Source organism: Choloepus didactylus, chromosome 7 (assembly GCF_015220235.1).
Source record: "Choloepus didactylus isolate mChoDid1 chromosome 7, mChoDid1.pri, whole genome shotgun sequence".
NCBI classification, from domain to species: Eukaryota; Metazoa; Chordata; class Mammalia; order Pilosa; family Megalonychidae; genus Choloepus; species Choloepus didactylus.
The window spans coordinates 143,834,172-143,858,485 of record NC_051313.1 but is presented as its reverse complement, the minus strand read 5'-3'; the positions used below and the strand labels follow the sequence as shown (position 1 = coordinate 143,858,485).

The 24,314-nt window shown below is 38.6% G+C and overlaps 1 protein-coding gene across 1 annotated transcript in view; it reads right to left on the bottom strand.

Annotated features, from left to right (window-relative positions):
• OFCC1 (orofacial cleft 1 candidate 1) overlaps window positions 1-24,314 on the bottom strand; it is a 332,335-nt gene that overhangs the window by 141,855 nt on the left and 166,166 nt on the right. The window contains 1 exon segment of the mRNA XM_037844751.1: window positions 11,541-11,626. Within this exon segment, the coding sequence (XP_037700679.1) occupies window positions 11,541-11,626 (86 nt within the window).

Sequence of the window (24,314 nt, the reverse complement as noted above, 5' to 3'; positions counted from 1 at the left end):
CCATATGAAGTGTAATATGCTTTGTTCAGCTTACAGTTGCAAATCTTCAGTTAGTTCAAGTATCCCTTTCAACTCTGAGGTTTAATGATGCCATTATAGCTCTTCAGGGGAAATAGTATGTGTTTATTTGATAATAGTACTTAGTCCATAAAACCTGTATCTAAATACTTTGAGGAAGTCATTCAAAAACATATTTATTAAAACTAACCATATGCAGGATAAAATAATCAAACAGGCTCCATGCTTTCTAAACCTAGCATTCTAAACGTATAGCTTAGCATCCTGAATTCCCATGGCCTGGATCATCAACAGCCCCACTTCCAAGTCCAAAATCAATCCTGACTCCAGAATGGGGGTTATTAAAACCCAATGAAAGATGCCACATTGCTTGGCATAGAGTTCGTTGCTACTGGCTCCATTCTGTCTTCAGTACCTGTGCCAGTTTGAATGTATTGTGTTCCCCAAAATGCCATTATCTTTGATGTAATCTTCTGTGGGCAGATTAGTGTTGATTAGATTGTAATTCTTTGATTGAATGTTTCCATGGAGATGCGACCCACCCAACTGTGGGTGGTAACTCTGGATAATTTCCATGGAAGTGTGGCCCTGCCCATTCAGCGTGGGCCTTGATTAGTTCACTGGAGCCCCATAAAAACTCAGACAGAAGGAGCGAGCTTGCTACAGCCAAGAGGGACACTTTGAAGAACGCAAAGGAGCTGAGGGAGTTGCTGCAGATGAGAGATAGTTTGAAGATGGGCTTTGAAAGCAGACTCTTGCTCCGGAAAAGCTGAGAGAGGACAAACGGCCCAAAAGCAACTGAGAGTGACATTATGAAGAGGAGCTGCAACCTAGAGAGGAATGTCCTGGGAGAAAACCATTTTGAAACCAGAACTTGGAGCAGACGCCAGCCATGTGCTTTCCCAGCTAACAGAGGTTTTCCAGACGCCAGTGGCCTTTCTCCAGTGAAGGTACCCTACTGTTGATGGATACTTTATGACCTTAAGACTGTAACTTTGTAACCAAATAACCCCCCTTTATAAAAGCCAATCCATCTCTGGTGTTTTGCATTCTGGCAGCATTAGCAAACTAGAATAGTACTTATTTCTCGAGTAACTGTTTCCTAGTAAACAAAACTCTCTACCTGCTGATTCCTCAGTGAATCCATATCCTCTCTTGAAGCTCCATCTCTGTAGAGGCAGTTCTCTTCCTATGCCTCCAAAGTCTTTGTGATTAAGTGCCTGATAAATGGGTATCTCTGTGTGCCAGTTTGGATATATTATGTCCTCCAAGAAATAGCCATGATCTTTTAATCCAATCTCATGGGATATTGGGATTAGGTTGTTGCCATGGAGATGTAACTCACCCAACTGTGAGTGACACCTTTGGTTAGGGTGTGACCTCTGATTGAATGTTTCCATGGAGGTGAGGCCCCACCCATTCATCATGGGCCTTGATTATCAGTTCACTGGAGTCTTGTAAAGGCTCACAAACAGAAGGACCTCAGAGCTGCAACTTAGAGAGACATTTTGAAGATGGCCATTGAAAGCTAACGCTGACATTTTGGAGAACACCATTTTGAAATGCAACCTGGGAGCAAGCAAGATGCCAGCCATATGCCTTACCAGCTAATAGAGGTTTTCTGGATGCCAATGGCCTTTCTCCAGTGAAGGTACCATACTGTTGATGCCTTACCTTGGACACTTTATGGCCTTCAGACTGTAACTTTGTAACCAAATAAACCATCTTTATAAAAGCCAATCCATTTTCTGGTATTTTGCATGACGGCCGCATTAGCAAACTGGAGCACTCTGTCATGAGGCAGAGAACCCAAGACTTAGAATTAGAAGGCCTGGATTCAACTCCTAGATTTAATAGTTATTAGGTGAGCAAACTGGTGAATCACTTAATTTCCCTGACTTTCCACTTTTATAACTGCAAGTCAGCAGTACCTATGGAAATGGATCTAGTGGCCATGATTAAACCATTGATGCCTTGATGGCACAGATTATGTCTGGTGCACCCAGTCCCTAGTCAGTGTTGATAAGTAAGTGTGTACCAAGTCCAGACATGAAAGAATAAATAAATAATCTTCCATCCAATTTTGTGGTTCTTCCTAGATTGAAAGTTCCAGACTTCCCCAGTCTAGTATGTCCCATTGACTCCAAGTTCTTGTCTATACTCTGATAACCAAGGGTGGATCAGTACTGAGAAAGGCTTTTTGGATCTGTGTTCACCTCACAAATAATATGGAGCACCAATGACTTGTTCAGATATTCCCTGAATTTCTGTCTCTTCCTGCATTATCCCCAACTAATAATGCAATCAAAGCTCAAACCATCATTAAAAGCTTAAATCCTACTCTTGTGGACAGCTTTTTTTTCCCCATCAGACAACCAATCACCACTAAAACCTCGAAGGCAAACCTCCAGACAAACACCAAGGGTTATGCTGGAAAACATGAGCAAATAGGCTTAGAGATGGGTTGATCATTTCCTTACTGGAGCCATAGTGCATTATGAGCTGGCAGTAAGTTAGGTCAGACACAGCCAACACCTGGAAAAACCACAGAAGCATCCAACTACTGCTGTCCATGGCAGAAAACCAAAGACTGGAACCGAATTTCCTCCATACTACTCACTCCAACAATGCACAGTTGGATAAGGAGATAGCAACTCTCATTAAGCTTGTGAGTGCCTCATTGCAAAGCTTGTCAGTCAGGATGTGGCAACAATGTAGCATCAAGATAGAGATGAAAACCCATGTCTCTAAAGCTTTGCTATCTGCACAATTACCTTAATGTATCCCAGATTTGAGCCTATCATAGACGTTCCCTTTAGTTACTGGACTTATTCCACTAGTGCTTCTAAACTACCACTCTCCAAATTGAATGGCAGTGTCCAATCTCTGCAAGAAATGCCTGGAGTTTGTCCAGGCTTTGCATACTGAGGCCAATCTAATCAAACGGCAGCACTTTGGGGCAGGATTTGTCAGCAGAATGGAGGAAAAGCAAATTCTACAATTTTTTTTTGTGATAATCTACAGAGGGTAAAAGGACAGAGTGATAAAGAAAATACGGCAACTCCAACAAATACTTACTGAACAAATGCACAAGGCCAGTCATCTTTCCAGTGATACTGGGCATACAAAGATGGCAGTGCACAGCCTCTGCCTTCAAGGAAATGACAATACAGGTGGGGACTTCTATACAAGGTACAGAGGAACGAGAATATATGATCACTGAGGTTAAGAAACATAGGTGCAAATCCCAGCTCTGACTCTTTCCAACTTACGATGCAAGGTAAATTATTCAAATTTCCAAATCTCACTTTCCTCATCTATATTGAAAATACAGGGCTAGAAAAGGGAAAGCCATCTGTTATGTGTTTTAAAAATAAAAACTCGATAACTAAGTGTACATTTGTAACATAAGGTTAAACCCTAGAAGAAGAAAACAGGAGAACATCTTTATGATCTGGGGTACAGAAGGTCTGCTTTAAAAGATAACCCAAGAAAGCATAAATTCTAAGGTGAAAAAGTGAAGGATCTGATAACATTACAACTAAGGACTTCAATATAATAAAGCCTAACAAAGAAAAAAATGAACAGACAGATGACTGAGAAAAGGTATTGGGAAAAATCTAAAACCATCAAGGTACAAATATCTAAAATTTATTAGGAGCTTCCACAAATTAATAATAAAAAGACATAGACCACAGAGTCAGTGAATGAGCTATTCACAGGAGGAATCCAAATGGCAGTAAGCATATGAAGAAACTCAAAGTAATTTGTAATTAGAGAAAAAGAAGTTAAAACAACAACTGGATGCCATTTGAAACTGATCATACTGGCAAAAATTTAAAAACTGGATAACATCACATATTGGAGGGTATGTGGAAAAATGGGATCCTTATGCACTATTGATGCATATAAGACTTGTGAGGCAATTTCCAAGACTACTCGGTCAAATAAAGCACAACTGTACACTGGGATTCAGCAATCCCACTCCCAGGTAATTTATCAGAGATATTCCCACACAGGATTAAAGGGGACATGTTCGTGTCAATATTTTAATGATCATAGGATTGGACATTGTCTACCAAAAAAAAAAAATGGCTAATGCATACCATGAAATATTACACACTGATTAGAAACAACTAGCAAGATATAGATGCATCAACATAGAGAGACCTAAAAGGCATAGGGCTGAGAAAAAATATATAAGAAACAGAATGATACCTATAGCTCAATACCAAGTATACAAATACATACAGAACAGTACATGCTTTGTAATGTCACAATTTAAGGACACGTGTCAAACACTTTGCAATGATTAAATCACCATTTTATTCATCTTTGTATCTCCAGAACTTTGCACATTTGTTGGTACCCAATAAACGTTTGCGGAGTAAATCAATGATTCAATGCAAAAGATGAAGATAGAAAAAAATTCCAAGATTCCAAACCTTCAAACTAGTACAACAGCAGACCAATGTGCAAAAGTACCCAGAATGGGAAACAGATCTGGTTGATTGGGAAGGATCAGTGTGACTGATTTCAAGTGACTTCACTGATCCAAGTGACTTCAGATTGGCACCTATTGGCTTTGGGGTACTAATGATGAATTAGCAGACTAAGTTAAGAACACAGGAGTATTTAAATTTGGATCTTAGCTGCCCAAAGATGACGGTTTCAAAGATGAAAGGAAACTCTCACTACCACCACCCCACTACTTTATAAATCATGCCCTTGATCTTGAGGCTTGTTCTTGTGAAACTTATGGTTATAAAGGGGATGCTAAGCCCACCTATAATTATGCCCAGGAGTCACCTCCACAGAACCTCTTTTGTTGCTCAAATGTGGACTTTCTCTAAGTCCAACTCTGTAAATAAATTCATCACCCTCCCCTCTATATCGGTCAGGCCCCCCAGGTGAATGAGTCTCCCTGGTGACGTGGGACACAGATTCTGGAAATGAGCCTGACCATGGCATTGAGGGGTTGAGAATGCCTTTTTGACCAAAAGAGGGGAAAGAAAGACAACAAAATATGGTTTCAGTGGTTAAGAGATTTCAAATAGAGACGAGAGGCTGTCCTGGAGGTTACTCCTATGCAAGCTTCAGCTAAACATGCTAAATGGCCACAGTATGATAAGCCCAAGTAACAGTAGTCCCAAAAACCTTAAAGAATATCTGGATCCCTATCTGAGACTCTACAGAAGTTTTACTCACTAAGTTTATTCTTCAGAAAGTTAAATCTTCCAGGGATGTCCTAGGCCAGCTAAGTCCCAAAACCCAGCAGCATCAGTCTCTTCAAGAACATCAACAAGTTGTGTCCCCTTTTCCCATGAGGTTGACACCCCTTTTCAACATGAATAGGTTAGGGTGGTCACTGCCTAAATATCCTTAAAGATCGGGAAGGTGACTAAACTAGAGGAAGGGGTAGCAATAGACAAGATGGAATTTAACAAAGGATGATGAATACTGAATCTCTATATAATTTTCTTCTTAGTTGCTAGGGTATTAGAATCACTAGAAGGAAAGAACTGAAATGGTGGAACTGTAACCCAAAATTTTTTGAAATTTGCTATATACCTTTGAAATTTGCTATATAGCTACTTGTTAAATTGTAATTTAAAAGTTATCACCTTTTGCATGTATGTTATATTTCACAATAAGGAAATAACTGAAACTATGGTACTGTAATCCATAACATTCTTGGATATTTCCTATATAACTATTTGTTAAATTGAACTTTGAAAGTTATCACCTTTTTGCATATATGTTATATTTCACAAGAAGGAAATAACTGAAACTGTGGAACTGTAACTCCATTCTTTGAAATTTGCTCTCTACTTGTTTAATTCCACTTGGAAAGTTAACATTACTATGCAAATATGTTATATTCCACAATAAAAAAAGCATACAATAAAAAGATGAAAGGAAGAACAATAAAATAGCAGGTAGACAGATAATAGGATCAACTGATGCAGACGTATTACTAAAATAGTACATAGATTATGTGACTGAATTATCAAAACAATCCTCCAAAGTAAGTGTTAGTATTAGACTATTTATCAGAAGATAGAAACTTCTATGTAAACAGCTGTGGACAATCTTTTAACATCTCTGCTTCAGTATCCTCAGTTGTAAAATTAGTTTCAAAGAAAACTTTCACCTAGAAATTCTCGGACATTTTCATTCTGATTTCAGGATGCAAGAGATGGTATGTTCTTGAAGACAAGTAAGAACCAGTCTGGCAGAGACTTTTTAGCAGCATCTGTGGAAAAGTGAGACATAGTGGCTTCGAAAAAAAATGCAGTAACAAAGTGACATCTGGCTAAATTAAGTCTCAAGGTAAAACCTAAAATAAACCAAGTCATTGGTTTCTTTGTGTGTCCTTCTTATTTGCTTTAACAAAATTACTGAGGACAAAATTGACATTGTTGGAGAGAGAAAAAGAGAGCAGAACGGTCAGAAATCAAATTAAAAATAAGAATAAACATCTCTCTCCCCAAATCCATAAACTCCATTATCTAGAGGACACTTCTGAAGCCTGATCAATCCCTGAACAACTTTAATTTAAAATGTCCTGAGAACTGTTGTTCCTAAGTTATTCCCTTGATTCTAATTCACTATCAGCCATATTCAGGAAGGTACCCAAGATAAGAATAAATTTAAGAATTACTATTATTGAGTTGAATTCTCCCATTCTAGTTCCACAGGGTGCAACAAATGTTTCTCCCAAAGAGGAAAAAAAAATAAACTCTTGCACCTGTGACCTTGTGGAAGAGAGCAAATTTCTGAAGTCTCCATACAATTCACAGTTTTTCTACTAGGCAGGTCTATGCCCCATTGACTCATTGGTCCTATCTACAAACTGCACCTATCTGACATCTGGAAGTCATGCCTGTTAAAGATTCCTAAAATACTATCTGTTGGACTTAAGGATTTTATTAACGTGGTCATCCTTTATTTTCATTTGCAGTTGGGAGCAGCATAGCATGGTGATTCAGCAGTGGGGTTCAATCAGACTGTCTGGGTAGCTCAGCCACTTTCCAGATGTGGCTGAGCTAACTTCTCTATGCCTCCATTTTCCCATCTGTAAAATGGGGATAACAATATTATCTACCTTATAGGGTTGTTGGGGGATTAAGAAACCACACACACCAAGCAGTTAGATTAGTGGCCATATATAGAGGAAACTTTCAATAAGCATTAGCTATTATTATTGACATCAAGAGGAAGGCATGAAGAAATTTGTGTTTTGAAATATTGGTCAGTTTACTTAGTGCTCAAAATGAAGGATCCAATGGAGTTTCTGGAGGTCGGGAGGCTAGAAGAGAGAACATCAGGATAATTCAGCCACACAAAAGCAATGAAGACAGGGAATATTTGCCAGAGATATTACAAGGAAAGAATATAGAGTGCTTATGAACTGGTTTGATATATGGAGTGGGTTGCTACCTCAAATTCTAACCAGTGTGGAAAAGACAATGAGAATTTAATGGCAGAAGTAGGGTGGTCAGGAGGATGAGGACAATAAATTTATTTTTACTGAGGGAATAGGTATATGGTAGGATGTTTTCTCATTATAGTCAGTGTGCTGGTTTGAATCTCTTATGTACCCCATAAAAAGCCACATTCTTTAATGCAATCTTGTGGAGGCAGACTTATTAGTCTTTTGATTAGGGTGGGACCTTTTGATTAGGTTGTTTCCATGGAGATTGACCATCCAACTGTGGGTGAGACCTTTTGATTAGATTATCTCCATGGAGGTGTGACTCCACCCATTCAAGGTTAGTTTTGATTAGTTTATTGGAGTCCTTAAGAGAGCTCAGGGGCCAACACAGACCCAGATGCTTGGATGTAGACAGAAAGATGTTTGGAGAGGCTAAGCTAAGAGGTGAAGCCCAGAGTTTGCCTCAGAGAAGCTAAGGCAGGACCCCAGATGCTTAGACAGAAACACCCCGGGAGAACAAGCAAGGATGAACAGGATCTGAGAGAGAGAAGCTAAGAGGGACAGAAGCTCTGATACATTTTAGAGAAAGCCATTTTGAAACACAACCAGGGAGCAAAGGACCAGAATATGCCAACCATGTGCCTTCCCAGCTGACAGAGGTGCTCCAGAAACCATTGGCTTTTCTTCAGTGAAGGTATCCTCTTGTTGATACCTTAGTTTGGGCACTTTTATGGCCTTATAACAGTAAATTTGTAACCTAATAAATCCCCTTTATAAAAGCCAATCCATTTTGGTATTTTGCATTCCAGTGGCTTTAGCAAAGCCAGAACAATCAGCCAAGCAGAAGGCTACTGCTTCCCCCAAATTCATGTGCATTAATGCATTTATAGAATTTCATGAATATCATAAGATAATAGGAAAATATAAAGAAGCACATATATCTGCCCCCATCTATATGAGAGAAGTAGGTAAATAACTGTATTAAAACTAATGCTACATGTATATAATGGACTCAAATTCTTCCTGCCCCAATTCCAGCTCATGGTTCTGCACAGGGATGCAAGGAAGATGTTCAAACTAAGAATTTTCCTGAGTATCAGTTGAAGAAAAGTTTCAATTTCACACCTGGATTTATGGTGTAGCTATAAAATGGACATCAGTGGGTGTATAAACCTCTAATGGGCCTCCTTTCTTAAGTGTTGAGAAATCCAGAACTTAAAGTAAAAAGAAGAGGATGAAGGGTCATCTCTGGAAACCACTATTGTTAGGCTCAGTCCTATGAACTATTGTTATGAACAATACTGCCCATTATTAGCATCCTTGAGGGCAGGGAATCTGTGAAGACGATGTTGTGCTTAGGTAAGTGTTTTTGAGATGAATGTGTATGTGGCATATATTGTGTGTGTTTGATGCACCAGTTATTCACTGAGCATCAGGAAAAGGAGGAGACAAAGCTGTACCTCATGCCTGCAGAGTCCAAGGAGAAGAATGCACTTTGGGGTGTCAAAGCCTGCACTGTGACTCTGGTTTCCTTCTGTACCTACCAATGACATCTATGGGAAACTTCCTGCTGAGGTCTATGGGGTCTGATGGATCACACTATAAGGGGAGAAGGCTCATCCCCCAGTGTAACCCTCTGTGTACTAGGTGGATTTTCAAACGGTGAGTGGAAATGGACACTGTGACGGTTGATGACAGACCTCCTCAGGAAGAAGGAGGAAGGGGAGACCTTATAACCAAGGCTGGGCTAGGAAGTGAGGTATATTCATGAGGAAATATCCTGTGGATGCTTGGATATAAAGATTGTTTCTTTTCCCTTGAACTCTGAGAGCAGTTATACTGGGCATCAATAATTTATAAATTATTTATAATTTATCCTCCCACACTGTACTCTTTTCATTTACCCCAACATTTTGGTAAGCCAATGGAATCCATAAAGCTTCTGGGGTTGTACCTTGGGGGATTTCTGAAAAGCCAGTAAAGAGAAGAGGGGTGTGGCTTGACTCACATCACTTCTCCACTGTGGGCAGCTCAGAACTAGCCCAGCCCAGGGAGATAGTGATTCCAAGGGTCCAGGAGGTGAGCAGCAGCCATCAGAGCAAATGGGAATCCACAGAGAGCACGGAGGCTACAACAGGAGCGTGCTTGTCTTGGAAAAGTATCTCCATAGACAACAACTCCAGAACAGAAGTGAAATGACTTCTGATTTTCTAAAACATACCAAAGGGCGATGGTTTTTGCATATATGCATTGGAGCAGGGAGGATGGAAAATCTAGCAGTTGATTAATAGAAAAATATGATTATCATAGACAGCCATTATTTCCCTCTTAGTGCAACTCACTCTTCGACATTCTTGAATGATGTATCCTGTGGCCTTTAGGATTCTCCAAATGTAAAAATACTTCTTTAGCAAAATATATTCATATTTGTCACATGAATATTACAAAAACAACCTCACCCAGATGGCATGAGGGTTAAATAAGATCACATATTATGTACCGATGTGGCAGTATGAATAGGTCTACTCATCCCTAGCTATGAGTCTCACTCTGTTCTTCAGCCACATCACAAACAATTTTCAAAATTATGACTTTCTAGAGGATGCAGAACTTCAGGTCTGATCATTGTATTAATTAACGTAGGCAAAGTTGTGCTATGGTGACAGCTCTCAAATCTCAATGAGTTAACAAAGGTTTATCTTATTCATGCAAAGTTGGCTACAGGAGAGTTGCATCTATTGAGAGCTGTGTATGGTTTAAGTGGTAAATTCCTCATTTCTACAGGGCATGATTGCACAAGAAGATGGTAATAAATATTAAATTGGGATGTGATAATCTGGCAACTGATGGATCTAAATGATATTTAATATTTTTAAATCCCAAGATAGATAGATGTGTAATTTGATGATACACTGATACATAGATAGAAGATAGCTAGAGCAATAAATAGATTGACTTTGTTCTGGGATCTCAGTGAGTCAAACTGGGACTAATAGTTTAAAAAACAGGGACATGAATTTTAACTCAATATAAGGAAGAACTTTTTAAATGTCAAAATTTCCCAAAGTGGATAGGGCGGCCTTACAAAATAGTAAGTTGCCCACCTCTGAAATTATTAGCATACACTTTACGACCACTCAGCAAGAAGCTGTGAAGAAGCAACAATTTTTAGTATTAGGTAAGGAAGAATGCAGCAGAGAATGGATCATGGTATTAGATGTCCTTCTAGTACATACTTATGAAATTGCATTTGTAGAGACTGTTTCAAAAACAAAACAGATCTTAAAATCATGAATATCCCTACTATTATTATTTGTTCAAATTATGTAAGAATCTAGTTGCTAAGCTAGAAACAAATTTGAGGTAAATATAAATTCGTCCCTTTGTAGATGGGATCAGACTATAATTGATGTGAAATGTTTTCCTTCCCTGGAATTTTCTATGCACTCTACATCTTTCCAACAAGATACAATAGGTTAATAGATCATTGAAGAGTATTTCAAAAAATGTTTATGTACCATCAGCATATTTGAGACCCTGAAGCTCCTGTTTGTGTTTGGAGAGACGAGGGAGTAACTCCCATATCCTGAGAATCCCAATTGAATTAACGATTCTGAAATCATACAAGCCATTACCATATTACAATGTGAGTAAGACAAAATCTAAAGCAGTTTAAGTAACATAAAATACTGAATAATCATGAAAATTAGTGGATTGTGAAATGAATGACCACCTACCGTCACCGATGAAGCTGCCCAAGACTCTCCAGTTTATTAAAGAAGGCATAAAGTACATGAGAGTGAAAGAATTTACAATGCCTGAAGCTCAAAATGCTCCCACTGAATTGTTTTCTTGATGCTGCTTGCAAACTACTACAACAAAACATTATCTATTTTACTGGTCATTGGAGTTTTTGCATCAAATAAATCCCTACATTGCCTTATGCCCAGCTTTGCCCTTTCATCATTTAAAGCATGCAGCTTGAATTGGGGCTGACTTGTAATCTGAAGCTCTTGGATATTTAAATCTTATCTCTGGTGTCATGTTAGGTTTCCAGACAGTTGGCTAAATTAATTCCACTCACCTCATTCTCCATCTTCCCAACTGAAACAGTGTGATATCCATAGAGAAAAATCCCTGTACCATACTGTGCCCATTTTCCAAATTGCACTAAAACAAAAAGCAACTAGTTACACATTACACTTTAGCAGATCCCAGGCAATATGAAAGGATTCTAATAGTATGTGTCCAGAGAATAGGACAGCATCTAAACCTGCTAAATACTGGACAAAACAAAGAACACCTGTTCCTCAAAGTGCATGCATGAGGGCCCAATGACATCAGGATCGCATCTGTTCACGTTAATTGTAACAGTAAGATTACTTTTTCAGCTATGAGTAACTGAATGCTCATCCAAGAGTGTTAAACAATAAATGCATTGACTTATGTAAAAGATGCCTCAGGATAAGTAGAAGGAGGTGATAATCAGTGGCTCAACTTAACAGGACTCTGAGTTGATTTCTCTCCCATTTTCTTCCTGTCCTCATACAAGGTAGCTGCAGAAGAGTCCAGCATCATCACATCCTTATAGCACTGAATGGAGTGGGAGCAAGTCCAAGTTGGTATCGTTTTATACCTCACTGGCCAGAACTGGGTTCATGACCATCTCTATAGCTGCATGACAGACTGGGAAAGAGAGCGTCTGTCACTTTTAGTCCTTGGAGGCAGAATCACCAGTAAGAAAGACAGGAGAAAGGAATGGCTGCTGGAGTGACAACCAACAGTGTCCACTGCAACATGTAGCTCTGCTTTTGAAAATAAGGGAAGTCAAAGGAGTCAAAGCACTAAATTACCCTAGATGTCAGTGGAAAGTAAGTTCTAGACAGGGATGAGGCAAAGGTGATGCAATGTTTCCTATTAATGAGGGAATCTAGTGGACTAAGAGGACCAGAAAATAAGATCATTTATTAGAGCTTTTATTGCTTCTTACACCAAAAAGAAAAAAAAAAAATGATGACCAGGGAGAAACCTATTAGAGAACAGCTTTTAAAGTGAATTTATCGAGCACCAACAGCACTCTGCAAAGTAGATATGCAAACAAAAACAAAAGAGGGAAACAATATTCATAAAAATATAGCTGAAGTCAATCTATTGAGGAGATACTGGATGTGAGCAGGAGAGGGGCTAGAGAGGAAAATGAAGACTCATGGTCACATTGCAAGGCATAAAGGAAATAGGTTGACAATGAAAAGCTATCTTAGAGGAAGAAGGAGAGACACGGAGCATAGCAGTTGGGCCATGGCAGACCAACAATGGACATGGGTCATTTCAGCTTCTGACCCACCCACAGGAGAGAAGCAGATACAAAGGACAACTAAAAGGCAAACTTGATTGGAACCAACCATTTGCAGTGATTAATCATAGAGCTGGTAGGAGATGGTTCCCAGCACTTCAAAAAGCAGTGTCCTGTCCTGCTCTCTTCCTGTGTACAGCAGACAGACCAGGATCCCAAGGCCAGGTCCCCATCATCCTGCCCCTGGTGTTCACACTGGCATGGTCCTTTCCCCCTGAGTGTATGTGACTGTTGAATTGCTTTTAGCCAGTGGCAGATGGCAAAGGTGAAGGGAGTTTGCAGCCATAATTAAGGCTGCAAATAAGCCGATTTTGAGTCAATAAAATGGGAGATTATCCTGGGTGTGCCAGACTTAATAAGGCAAAAAGCCTTTAAAGGAGGGACTGGGCCACCGTGAGGTGAGAGACACCCCTTGTGGGCTTCATGAAGCAAGAAGCCATGTTGGAGAAGCCCACATGTCAAGGAACTATAGGTGGCTTCTAGGAACTGTGGGCAACCTGCAGTCAACAGCTAGAAAATGCCAGGCCCCCCTGACCTACTACAAATGCAAGGAAAGGAATCCCACCAACAAACAGAATGACCTCGGAAGTGAATTCTTCCCCAGGTCAGCCTCCAGATGGACACATAGACTTGCCAGCACCTTGACTACCTGTGGGACTCTGACAGCTGACCCACAGAAACTGCCAGATAATAAACATGTATTGTTTTAAGTTGCTAAGTTTTTGTAACCTGTTACGCAGCAATAGATAACTAATACAAAATGTTTGCTCCTCTGGAAGCATCTCTTTTCTACTGGTCACATCTTATTTTTCCATTGAGCATCTTTTAATACCTAGCAAATATTTTTATTGTTTTACAAAAACCAGTAGGTTGTTATTTTCATAGTGAAAACATAGCCTGGAGAGAAGATAACTGAGGAGAAGCCTCAGCTAGTAATAATTGCTAACATTTATTGACATGTGCTATGAGCATTTATACCACTCCAATGATTTTACATACATGAATTCATTAAAACAAGACAGGTAATACTTGCTTCATGTTACAGATGAGAAAACTGTGGTACAAAGAGCTTGAGAAACTTGTCCAGGGTTATTCTACTACTACTTGAGATTAGGTTTTGTGGCCCCAGAACCTATATTCTTAACCACTAAGATTTATTCCTTCTCAGAATGAATATATGGTCATGCTTTAGCCACACCTAATAAGATAAAGATGTTAGTCAATAAATCCCTAACCGTATGTGGATCTTTGATAAATTACCATCAGGCATATCCCTCCATAAGGATTTTTCTCTGAGGAACTAGTGTGGAGCTGACTTAGCTAGCATCCCTCTTCCACAGCATCTCATCCCCATCCCACATCAACTAGCTCTGTGGAGAATGCCAAAAGAGTGTATTTTGAGGCATTACATTTTAGAATCTGAAAAATGCACAAACTGAAGTCTACATATGAATCCCTGGCTAGTCAGGGATGCCACAGAGGAAAAAGCACTGGCTAGGGATACAAAAGAACTAGTTGAGTGTTAGCAAATAATTTCTCTGGACTTCAGTTATATAATCTGTAAAATGGGGATAATAGCATCACATCACGAGGGTGTTGTGAGCAACAAATGACAAAAGGTATGGGAAAGAGATTTGTAAATTGTACAGTTTTGCACAAATTGACACAGCCCATTTTTAGGGGTGTGAGCATCCAACATTATTTTCACTGTCTTGTGAAAAACAATTGTGAAGGGATAAAGGTGGGAAACTCTTAAGAAAGCTTCTTACTTAGCACAAGAAATGTTATATTTAAAGTTCTTTAATAAATAAGAAAACAATACTACTTGCCTACTCAAGATTATGAAAGTTTGGTAGTCATCAAAATAACAGAGACAATATTGAAGTCGCTATTTGGGGTTGGTTTTTTGGGACACTTCTGCTGTTTTTTGACCCTTTAGGTCTCAGGATATGTTTCACAGTAAAAAGAAAAATCACATTTTGAGGTTATGGCAACTTCGTTTTTTATTTGCTGAGATTGCATGTGTGTATGTATTTAACCCTTAGAAAGGAGCCATGATATGTCATATGAGCCTTTTCCAAAAGGCAACATTTATTTTCAAGTGTTTAGATTGCAAGGACAAGAATTTCTCTCCAACGTAAAATTCATCATCCTCCTTACTCACTGTAAAATCAATCTGTTCTGTTTGTATGACATAAACAACAAGTCATTTCTCAGGAACAAGGCAGACCATATGTGAAGGTGTTTCAGAAAAGCACAATGGGGAATACGCCAATCAAAGGAGCATCTGCATTTTATTTCAATGTCAAATCACATGTGTGTTATAAAAAGGAAAGTTTATCACTTTTATTAAAGAATAACTTTCCTGTTGTGATGTTTACAGTTAACTCATACCTTTCCTAAGCAATGAATTCAGGTCAACCACATAAATTACTGGCCAAGAACACACATGCAAAAATGCCTCATCCTGTGTGGCCAGCAACATGTGTGTTTTGCAAGCATCTTGGCATCTGTGCCCACTCCCCACCTCCCCACCCTCACTGCAGGAGAAAACTTGCATTAATCCATTGCATGCATTTTTCCAAGAATCAACACTTTCTCATGAATGTGTTGATACATATCAAAGTAGCATGCAATTGACAGAAATGGGAAGCTATAAAACTACTAGAGTTCTAGGGAGGATTTATTTTTTTATAATTGGGACTGAATCGAGATGGAAAGAAATAGGTTCCAGTCTCAGTTCCATTACTTATAGCTGTATGACTTAAGGCAAGTCACTTCACTTCTACAGGTCTCAGCTTAAAAGATGCATAAGCTGATAGGGATGCACTAAATGATCCCCAAGACCCCTTCCTGCTCCAAAAGTGTGTGTTTTCTGGTTGCTGACTTGCCTAATCACATTTGAATAGTAATGGAAACATTTTAAGATTGTCTTGTTACCAAACCTCCCCAGTTGTAAGTTAGGGATCTCTGAAAACTGTGCTAACTTCTTTAAACCACTGGAGTGATATCTACTGCCTTAAAGCAGTAGTTAGTGCTACTTTCAGAGGTACTTAACATAATCTGGCTTTCTTCTTTGGAGAAATTGCTGTACAAAAATTAAGGTACTGCACTAGGAAGCAGGGAACCTAATTCACTCCACAGGTAATGAGATTCTATAGCTCTGTCTGCAGAGGCAAATGAGTGGTAACTTAAGCCATTAACTGAATGGACAATGTGCATTTTCTCCCTCATAGGGGAAGAATAGAAAAGCTTCCCAGTGAGCAGTATCCTTAGTGACCTGAAATGTATGTTCTCATGTGTATACATAATTTTATCCTTACGGACTTATCATTCATGTGAATTTGAGTTTGTCTCTAAGCCTCCGCTTTTATTAGTTTTCATTTCCACAGGACAGGTGTATGCTCCACCTACAAAGTATCAATGAAACTCCTACATGTATGTTTTCAAATACACCACAAATGATAAATATTAACTAGGGTGGCAGGGGGAACAGGTAGCATCAGGCTTGAATCATTCCAGCTCAGAGGGGAGAAAGAATTTCTATTTCCAAGGGACAGGGTATAAAACCGAAGGAAAATGACAAACGGTCCAATACAGGTCCTATGCCCCACCCCACCCCCCTGGACCAATCATAGTGGTCACAGCCCTGTTCCTTGGGGTATGAATATGGGGAGGGGCACTGACATAAAAACAAAAAGGGCAGGGGAAAAGGAACTGATGGAGAAGAGCATGCCCAGCAGACAGAAACAATAGCTCCCAAAGACAAATATCCCCATAGCTTCGAAAGTTAGCCTCAAATTTTCACCATTGGTCTTCTTTCTTCCAGAATGTTCCCCTGGAAATACCAATAATCTGATTTACCTTTATTTTTCATGTACTAATTCAACAGACATGTAGTAAGTACTTGGTATGTACAATCATCATGCTAGGCAAGAAAGACCATGGCAGATATCATCTCTATCCTTATCAAGCACTAAATTAATAATGGGGAAGGGCTTCCTGAACATGTAATCATTATTTACTGAGTGTCACAAAGAAGACAGACAGAGCATAATGGGAGAAGAAAACAGATAAACCAACCACTCGATACTGAAAATTAATTAAATAAACAATCTCCTACAAAAGTATCTAGGGATACCTTGGAGATCTCATGTGATCTGAAATACAAGCAGATGATAGTCTTCCATCCTATCACAAAAGCATATTTTGAGACTGTTTCAAAAAAATAAAAATGTAAACGTCCTGTAAGTATCGGCCATACAGACCAGAAACCTTGCTCATATGCAAACGCTACCAAGAATAGCCCAGAGAACTGTCACCTGTGATCACCTGACACCTACAGCGAAAAGGAAAACTAGGGTAAGACATTCAGGAATAATGTTCTCTTTTTCACACTCAGAGGGAACTTAATTGGGTATCTTTTTGGCTGAGGAAAAGAATATAATAATTTTTTACTTTTTCCAAAAGTAAAATTACATTCTGGAAGCATTTTAAAAATATTATTGACAGCTACAAATGAGATAAACTTGCATTTGATTAGCTAAAGGTCCTATGCATTTAAAAAAAAATGGAAGCTGTGATTTACTGAATCAATTTACTTGAGCAATTTACCAAATATATGAAAAACAACATGTTCCATGAGATGCATGAGGATGGATTTGGGTGTGAGATGGAGCATAGAAGAAAAACAGGAAAGAAAATAGATACATTTAAACCTGATGTACTGGTGCAAATACTTCCTGTACAACGTCATATATAACTTTGAAGCTGAGTAGTACAGTATTCTGTGTTAAATGCATTTTATGAGGATTTAGAGAGGATTTAGGTAAAGCCTGCCCCAATAAATGATTTACCAGCTCTAATAAAACATCAAGGAAATTGTTCAGATTGTTTCTCAGACCATTTAAAACAGAAGTTTATAGAGGTTTCAGTAGCCCCCATATCCTTAACTCTGGTTTTAGAAGAAATGTTTACAGTGGTTAATTATCCTGTATTAGTTTGTTCTTTAAAATGGTAGCAATTTCAAGAGAAGGAAGAGAAGGGAAGTCAACAGTAAGCATGACAGCCAAGGGGGTTGGGAGAGAGACAGAGAGAAGCCAATTGAGCCCTTGATCATCCATTTCATCAGTCATTCAATGAATAGTAACCAATCCCCTATTATCTACCAGATACCCTAGAGCCTGGGGTTACCAGACAATGGGGTTCCTGCCTGCTTATGGCTTCTGATCAGCAGGAGAAAACATAAATGACCAAACAGAAGAAACGAACAGACGAGATCATTCTAAACTGGGATCAGTAATTGAAAAGAAACAAGCACGGTAATGACAATGTAGGTAAGCAGAAGAGGGTTGGGTGATATATAGATAGAATAGTCATGAAAGACATCTTGGAGAGGTAGATGCCAAGACCTGGAATACATGCAGCCAACCAGACTGCTGGGAACTGGAAGAAGAACCTTCCAGAGAAAGGCAGCACTAAGTGCAAAGGCCCTGATGTGCTGAAGAGCTTGGTGTGTTGAGGAACAGAAAGGAAGGCATGTGTGGAAAGTGGGAACTCACCTAAGAGGGACCTACACCCTCTATTTTCACCTTTGGAGAAGATGCTTTACTTAAATAATAATAATATTATTATTATTACATAATATATAAATACACAATATATAATATAACAATAAAATAATATAATTTATCAGCATTACTATTGTTAATCATTACCTTTAATCATGTTATTAATCTTATTGTTTACTGCATTAATATTAATTACTATATTATTAGCATTGATTACATTATTGCCATAATTGATTATTGTCATTAATAATATTAGTCATTAATTTTATTAATGTTTATAATTATTATTGTATTAATAATAATAGTTGCCTTTACTAAGACTCTACATGTTCCAGTAGCTGTATAGGATATCTTATATATGTTAACTCTGTCAGCTTTCAAAATGATCATACAATCCTACAAATAGAGGTATCATTATTCCAGTTTGACACAAGAGAAAACAGTTTCATAGAATTTAAGCAAACTCTTCAAGGTCATGCAGCTAATCAGTGGCAGAACTGGAATTCATACTCAGTTTTATCTTTCTCCAAAACCTATTCCCTTTTGTTTCTTTTAATTAGTTTGTTTTGTTCAACAAACATTTATTGAATCCTATTTTTGGTGCTATGCACAGAGATGAAGGAAGTAAAATGTGGTAGACTGTGTTTTCAATGATAGCCACACAAAGCCTCCCATCCCAGCATGCTCTTCTCCATGTGACATTGCCACTTCCCCATCAAGAGGCAGGGTCTATTTCCTCTCCCCTTGGATCTGGACCAGCCCTGTGACTTGTATTGACAGACAAAATAATGGAAGTTACCTTATAACTTCCAAAGTGTTTCCTTAGGAGATCTGCCCTTTCCACTTTCTCAGCTTGGAAAGATACTACTTGGAATCCAGACACCATGCTGTGAGGAAGCTCAACCATCAAGAGGCCCATGTGGAGAAGTGAGAATATGAGTTGAGAGCAAGAATCCAGCCAGATGCCAGCTGTTGAAGCCACCAAAGCTGAAGCCCCAGACATGGGGGCCTGCAAGCCTTTCATGACATGCCTGCCTGACCCCCAACCCACAGAACTGTGAGCAAACAAATGATTGTGGTTCTAAGCCATGAAGTATTTTATGATTTTTCATGCAGCAATAAACAGCCAGAACATATAATGAGCTCATCCTGGTGAGGGAGACAGGAAAATAAACATTCTGATAATTAAAGTGAGCTTCATAAGAGAAGATCAGAGGAGCATCTAAGTCAGCATAGAGCAGGGGGTGGGCGAACTATTTTAGTGAAGAGCCAGAGAGAACAACTTGGCTTTGTGGTCATACTCTCTTTGTCTCAACTTCTCAATTCTGCCATAGTAGGACAAAGCAGCTAAGACAATACATAACCAGTGGGTGTGTCTTGGTTTCAATAAAACTTTATTGACAAAAACAGAGTTCAGAATTTCAATCCCTGGTCTAGACTTAGAGTGTCAGGCAAAGGAGTAATGCCTAAGAGTTGCTCCTTACAGGATCAATCAGACACAGAAACTCTGAGACTCTTGGAAAACCACAGTCCTTTGAACTGTATGTATAAAATAAGGACATTGTGAAATTGCACATACAGGACTCTGAAAGGGCATCCTGTAAGCCAATGTTCACATGAGTCATCAGAGAAAGCCTGGAGAAGCAACAGGGACAAATGTAGGAGCTAGGAACCTGGGAGCTTAATCAAATAAGTCTCAGATAGTAACCAAGGATTTGGGTTGGCTCAACAGAAACTCAAGCTTTCTATCTGTGCTCCATAGTAAGCACCTGGCCTCTCTAATCTGGCAGTAATTTCACTGAATTAAATTTAATGTGTACATGCCACTATTCCCCTATAGACTACCACAAACTGAGTTTCTTAAGGACAGGGAGCATTTCTTTTTCTTATTTGAAAGTAGCATTAATTGTATATATTTTCTTTCTACAAGAAGCATGCAAGCATGCATGTTTCTTATCTTCTGGGCCCTGTGGCACCCCTTTCTACCTGATGCTTCCTAGGCAAAGTTCCTTCTCTTGATCCAGAGGACAATACACTGTTTGGCCTAAGGACCATGCACCAGCTGATTTGAGACAACACTGCTGGATGTATTTAAAACTCTAGGTTCAAGTGAAGACCAGTGTGAGTTGTAAACATGTGTCTAGATAAAGGAAAGTTGGGCTAATACCATGTCCTCCAGATGGTGGTTCCAGGATGGAAGAGTGGAGGCAAATTCATAAAGAAACAATCATAGGGCAGAAAAAAATTGCTGATAGGAAAATCATTCAGGCCATGATTCTTAAGGCGGGCAAGGAGACAGTGGATTTTGACTAGCTACTTTGTCTCTTCTTTCCCAGTTCATTCCCTTTGTCACACTTACACTGTGTTTCTCCCCACCATTCCCCCGTGATGGATATTGCTGCTATTTTTTTAATTACTCCATTTTTGAGTAATTTAAAGAGTATCAAATTTCTTAGAAATATGTGAGAACTTTTAACTTTCCTATCTAAATCTATTTGATTTGTACACCTTGCTAGACTGCTTATAATATGCTTTTCTAGATTTTTTAATTTTAAAGTTGATGGCATCTCTTTAAATATTATTTTGAAGATACTTTATTCAACCTCTCTTGATGCAAAGTTGAAACTGCTACCAGGAGTCAACCATAGATTTGGTTTACCCACTTAAGCCCTTTATTTGTTTAAGTAGAGGTATTGTGATAGAATGCATAAATTGCTTTCTATTTGATTAATCTATGAATGGCAATTTTGTTTCCTCCACTACAATAATGGGGGAAATGGGATGTAGTGCTTGTCTTCTTCTATGGCACCTAACATGGTAAAAGTAGATGTTCAACGAATAGGTATGAATTCATTTCATTAAGTACTTAACATTACAATGACAATAATGGACTTTATCTCCGGTTCTTAAGTCATAAAGAAAACACTGATGATTTAAAAAAAAAAAAAAAAAGCAAAAATGTTCTAAACCTTTGAATTAAATCTAGGGAATATATAAAGTAATGTGATAAAAATTCCTTCAGATGGGTTTTTGAAAGACAGGAAATCAAGAAAACTTATTCAGGCTTCTAATCAACTAAGGTGGCAGCATAAAATGCTCCAGGGTGCTGTTCCCCCATAGGATGTTTGAAAAACTAGAAAAACTGGCAGAGTCATATACCTCAATAAAGGGTTGCAGTAACTGGGCAAGAAAGAAATCAAGAAAACACAGATTTAAAAATGATAGGAGAAGCTTATGGCACCCTCGCTGGCCATACCACCACCCCCTCCCTGGCACATTGTGGAGTCTGCATGCACACTCATTGTGGGTCCCTGGCCCTGCTTTGGAGGGAGAAGCTTAACCCCTATACATACATACAAGTGCCCGTATGTCACTGCCAATCTACTGGGTGGCAGCCTGAAAGACTGAATTAGGAAACTCTTCTCTGGCTCCCCTGCAAGAACTTGCACTACAGTCAGAAGCACCTTGCAGACAGCTCAAGCAATGTAAAAACATTTATGTGAAAGCAGCCTGGGACAAAGGATTAAAGGATTTCAGACATGTAATAAAGCTCTCAGGAGGGGAAGAAAGTATATTATACAGGGAGAGAGGTGATATTTGGATTCCTGCAAACAGGAGAATTCCTAAGGTCACCAATGAGCACAAGCTCAGGAAAAGACATGGGCTCAGAAAAGATGGAAAGGACCCTGCACCCCACTTTAACCTCACAATGCTCTTCCTGATGTAAGTTCTAAACTCTGAAGGAGAGAAACATCCAATGCAGATCCAAGTTGTAAAGACATGAAGGGTGATTTTGCTTTGGTTTCTTTAATTTTTTTTTAGCTTCTGGCACTAAAGAAATCTCTGTCAAATCACTAGCTACACACAAACTTATGGAAGAGACAGTTCAGGGACTGAATCCCAGAGTTGCCACATTAAAATATTACAATGTACAATATGTAAAAAAGAGTGCAAGACAAACAAAGAAATAAGAAATGTCCCATCAATGGAACAAAATAACTTAGAAACCAGCAACAAAGAATATGAGACTTTGGACATACCAGACAAAGACAAAATAAATAAATAAATAAAACAAAAAATAAAACTTCATTATGCTCAAGGAGATAAAGGAAAACACAGAGAAAGAACTTGAAGAAATGAGGAAAGTGATACGTGAACAATATAAAGACAAAGAATTTTTAAAAAGAAAACTGGATTTGAAGACCATAATAACTGAAATGAAAACTTCCCTAGAGAATTTCAACTAACAGATTGTAGTTAGTAGAAGAAAAAATCAGTGAACTGGAGGACAAAGCCATTTACATGAACTAGGCTGAGAAGCAGAAAGAAAAGAAAAAAAAGAAATAAGAGAATAGAGCCTGAGACCTGTAGAAAACTTCTCCTAGAAGGAAAAGAAATAGAGAAAGGGGCAGAAGGAATATTAAAAGAAATAATGGCAGTAAAATTCCCAAATTTAACAAAAGACATGAATATATACATTCAAGAATCCTACTAAACCCCAAACAGGATAAACTTGAAGACACACAGAAGTCAAACTGTGGACTACCAAGGACAAGGGAAGAGTTCTGAAAGCTGAAAGAGAAAAGCAATGTGTCAAATACAAGAAGCCCAATAAGATTAAGTGCTGATTTATTATCAGAAATGATGGAGACAAGAAGGCTGAGGGATGAAATATTTAACATGTTGAAAGAAAACCAAAAATTTTATATCCAGCAAGACTCCTTTTCAAAAGTGAGAGAGAGATTAAGACTTTCGCACATAAAATAAAGGCTGAAGGAGTTCATCACCACTAGATCTGCCCTATAAGAAATGCTAGAGGAAATTCTACAAGATGAAAGGAAAGGACCCTAAACAGTGGATCCAAGTGGCATTCTTCTGTAAAGGTAACCACATGGTTAATTATAAATTCCAGTACTATTGTATTGTATTTTTGGTATGCTACCCCACTTTTTACTTCTTATAGTTTCTAAATTTCAAATGCATATAATCTATGCCTTCGGACACACAATGTATAAGGATACAATTTGTAACAATTACAACAAAAAGGTAGAGGCACAGAAGGTCATAGGAATAGTGCATGTGCATGTTATTAAAGTTGGTATCAAATAAAATGTGATTGTTACAAACTTAGGATGTTAAATTTAAGCCCCATGGTAACCACAAAGAAAATATATGAAAAGTTTATGCAGAAAGAAATGAGAAGGAATTTACAGTGGTACACCACAAAAGATCAAATTAAATGAAAGCAGGTATTAACAGAAAAACTGAGGGACAAAAAAGGTTTTAGACTCAATAAGTACAAATAGAAAAATGGTAGAAGTAAGTCCTCCATTATCAGTGGTTACTTTAAATATAAATGGATTAAACTTTCCAGTCAAAAGGCAGAGACTGGTAGAATGGATAAGAAAGCAAGACCCAACCCCTTGCTGTTTATAAGAGACTCACCTTATACTCAAAGACACAAATAGGTTGAAAGTAAAAGGATGAGGAAAGATACCATGCAAAGAGTAAACAAAAGAGAATTGAGCTAGCAATATTAATATCAGGTAAAAGAGACTTCCTATCAAAAACGATTACAAGGGACAAAGAAGGTCACTATATGCTGATAAAAGGGTCAATTCAACAAGAAGACATGGCAATTATAAGTATGTATGCATCTAATTGTCCCGGCCCGCAGGACGATCAACTGAAGCTCCAAGTCCTGTGAAGGAAGAATGGTATGGGACAAGAGACACGAGGAATGACAGCAAGACAAGTATTCTGATCAAGCTGCAAAATTTTATTGAGCATATATATTTTATAGAGTATATAGAGCATATATACTCTAGGGTAGGATGGGGGTGGCTAGTAAGGACGGGTGGCGATCTAGGATTGGCTGCTGCTGTTGCTAGGGTGGAAGGCAGATGTATGGGGATTGGCGGTTGCTGTTGCTGGG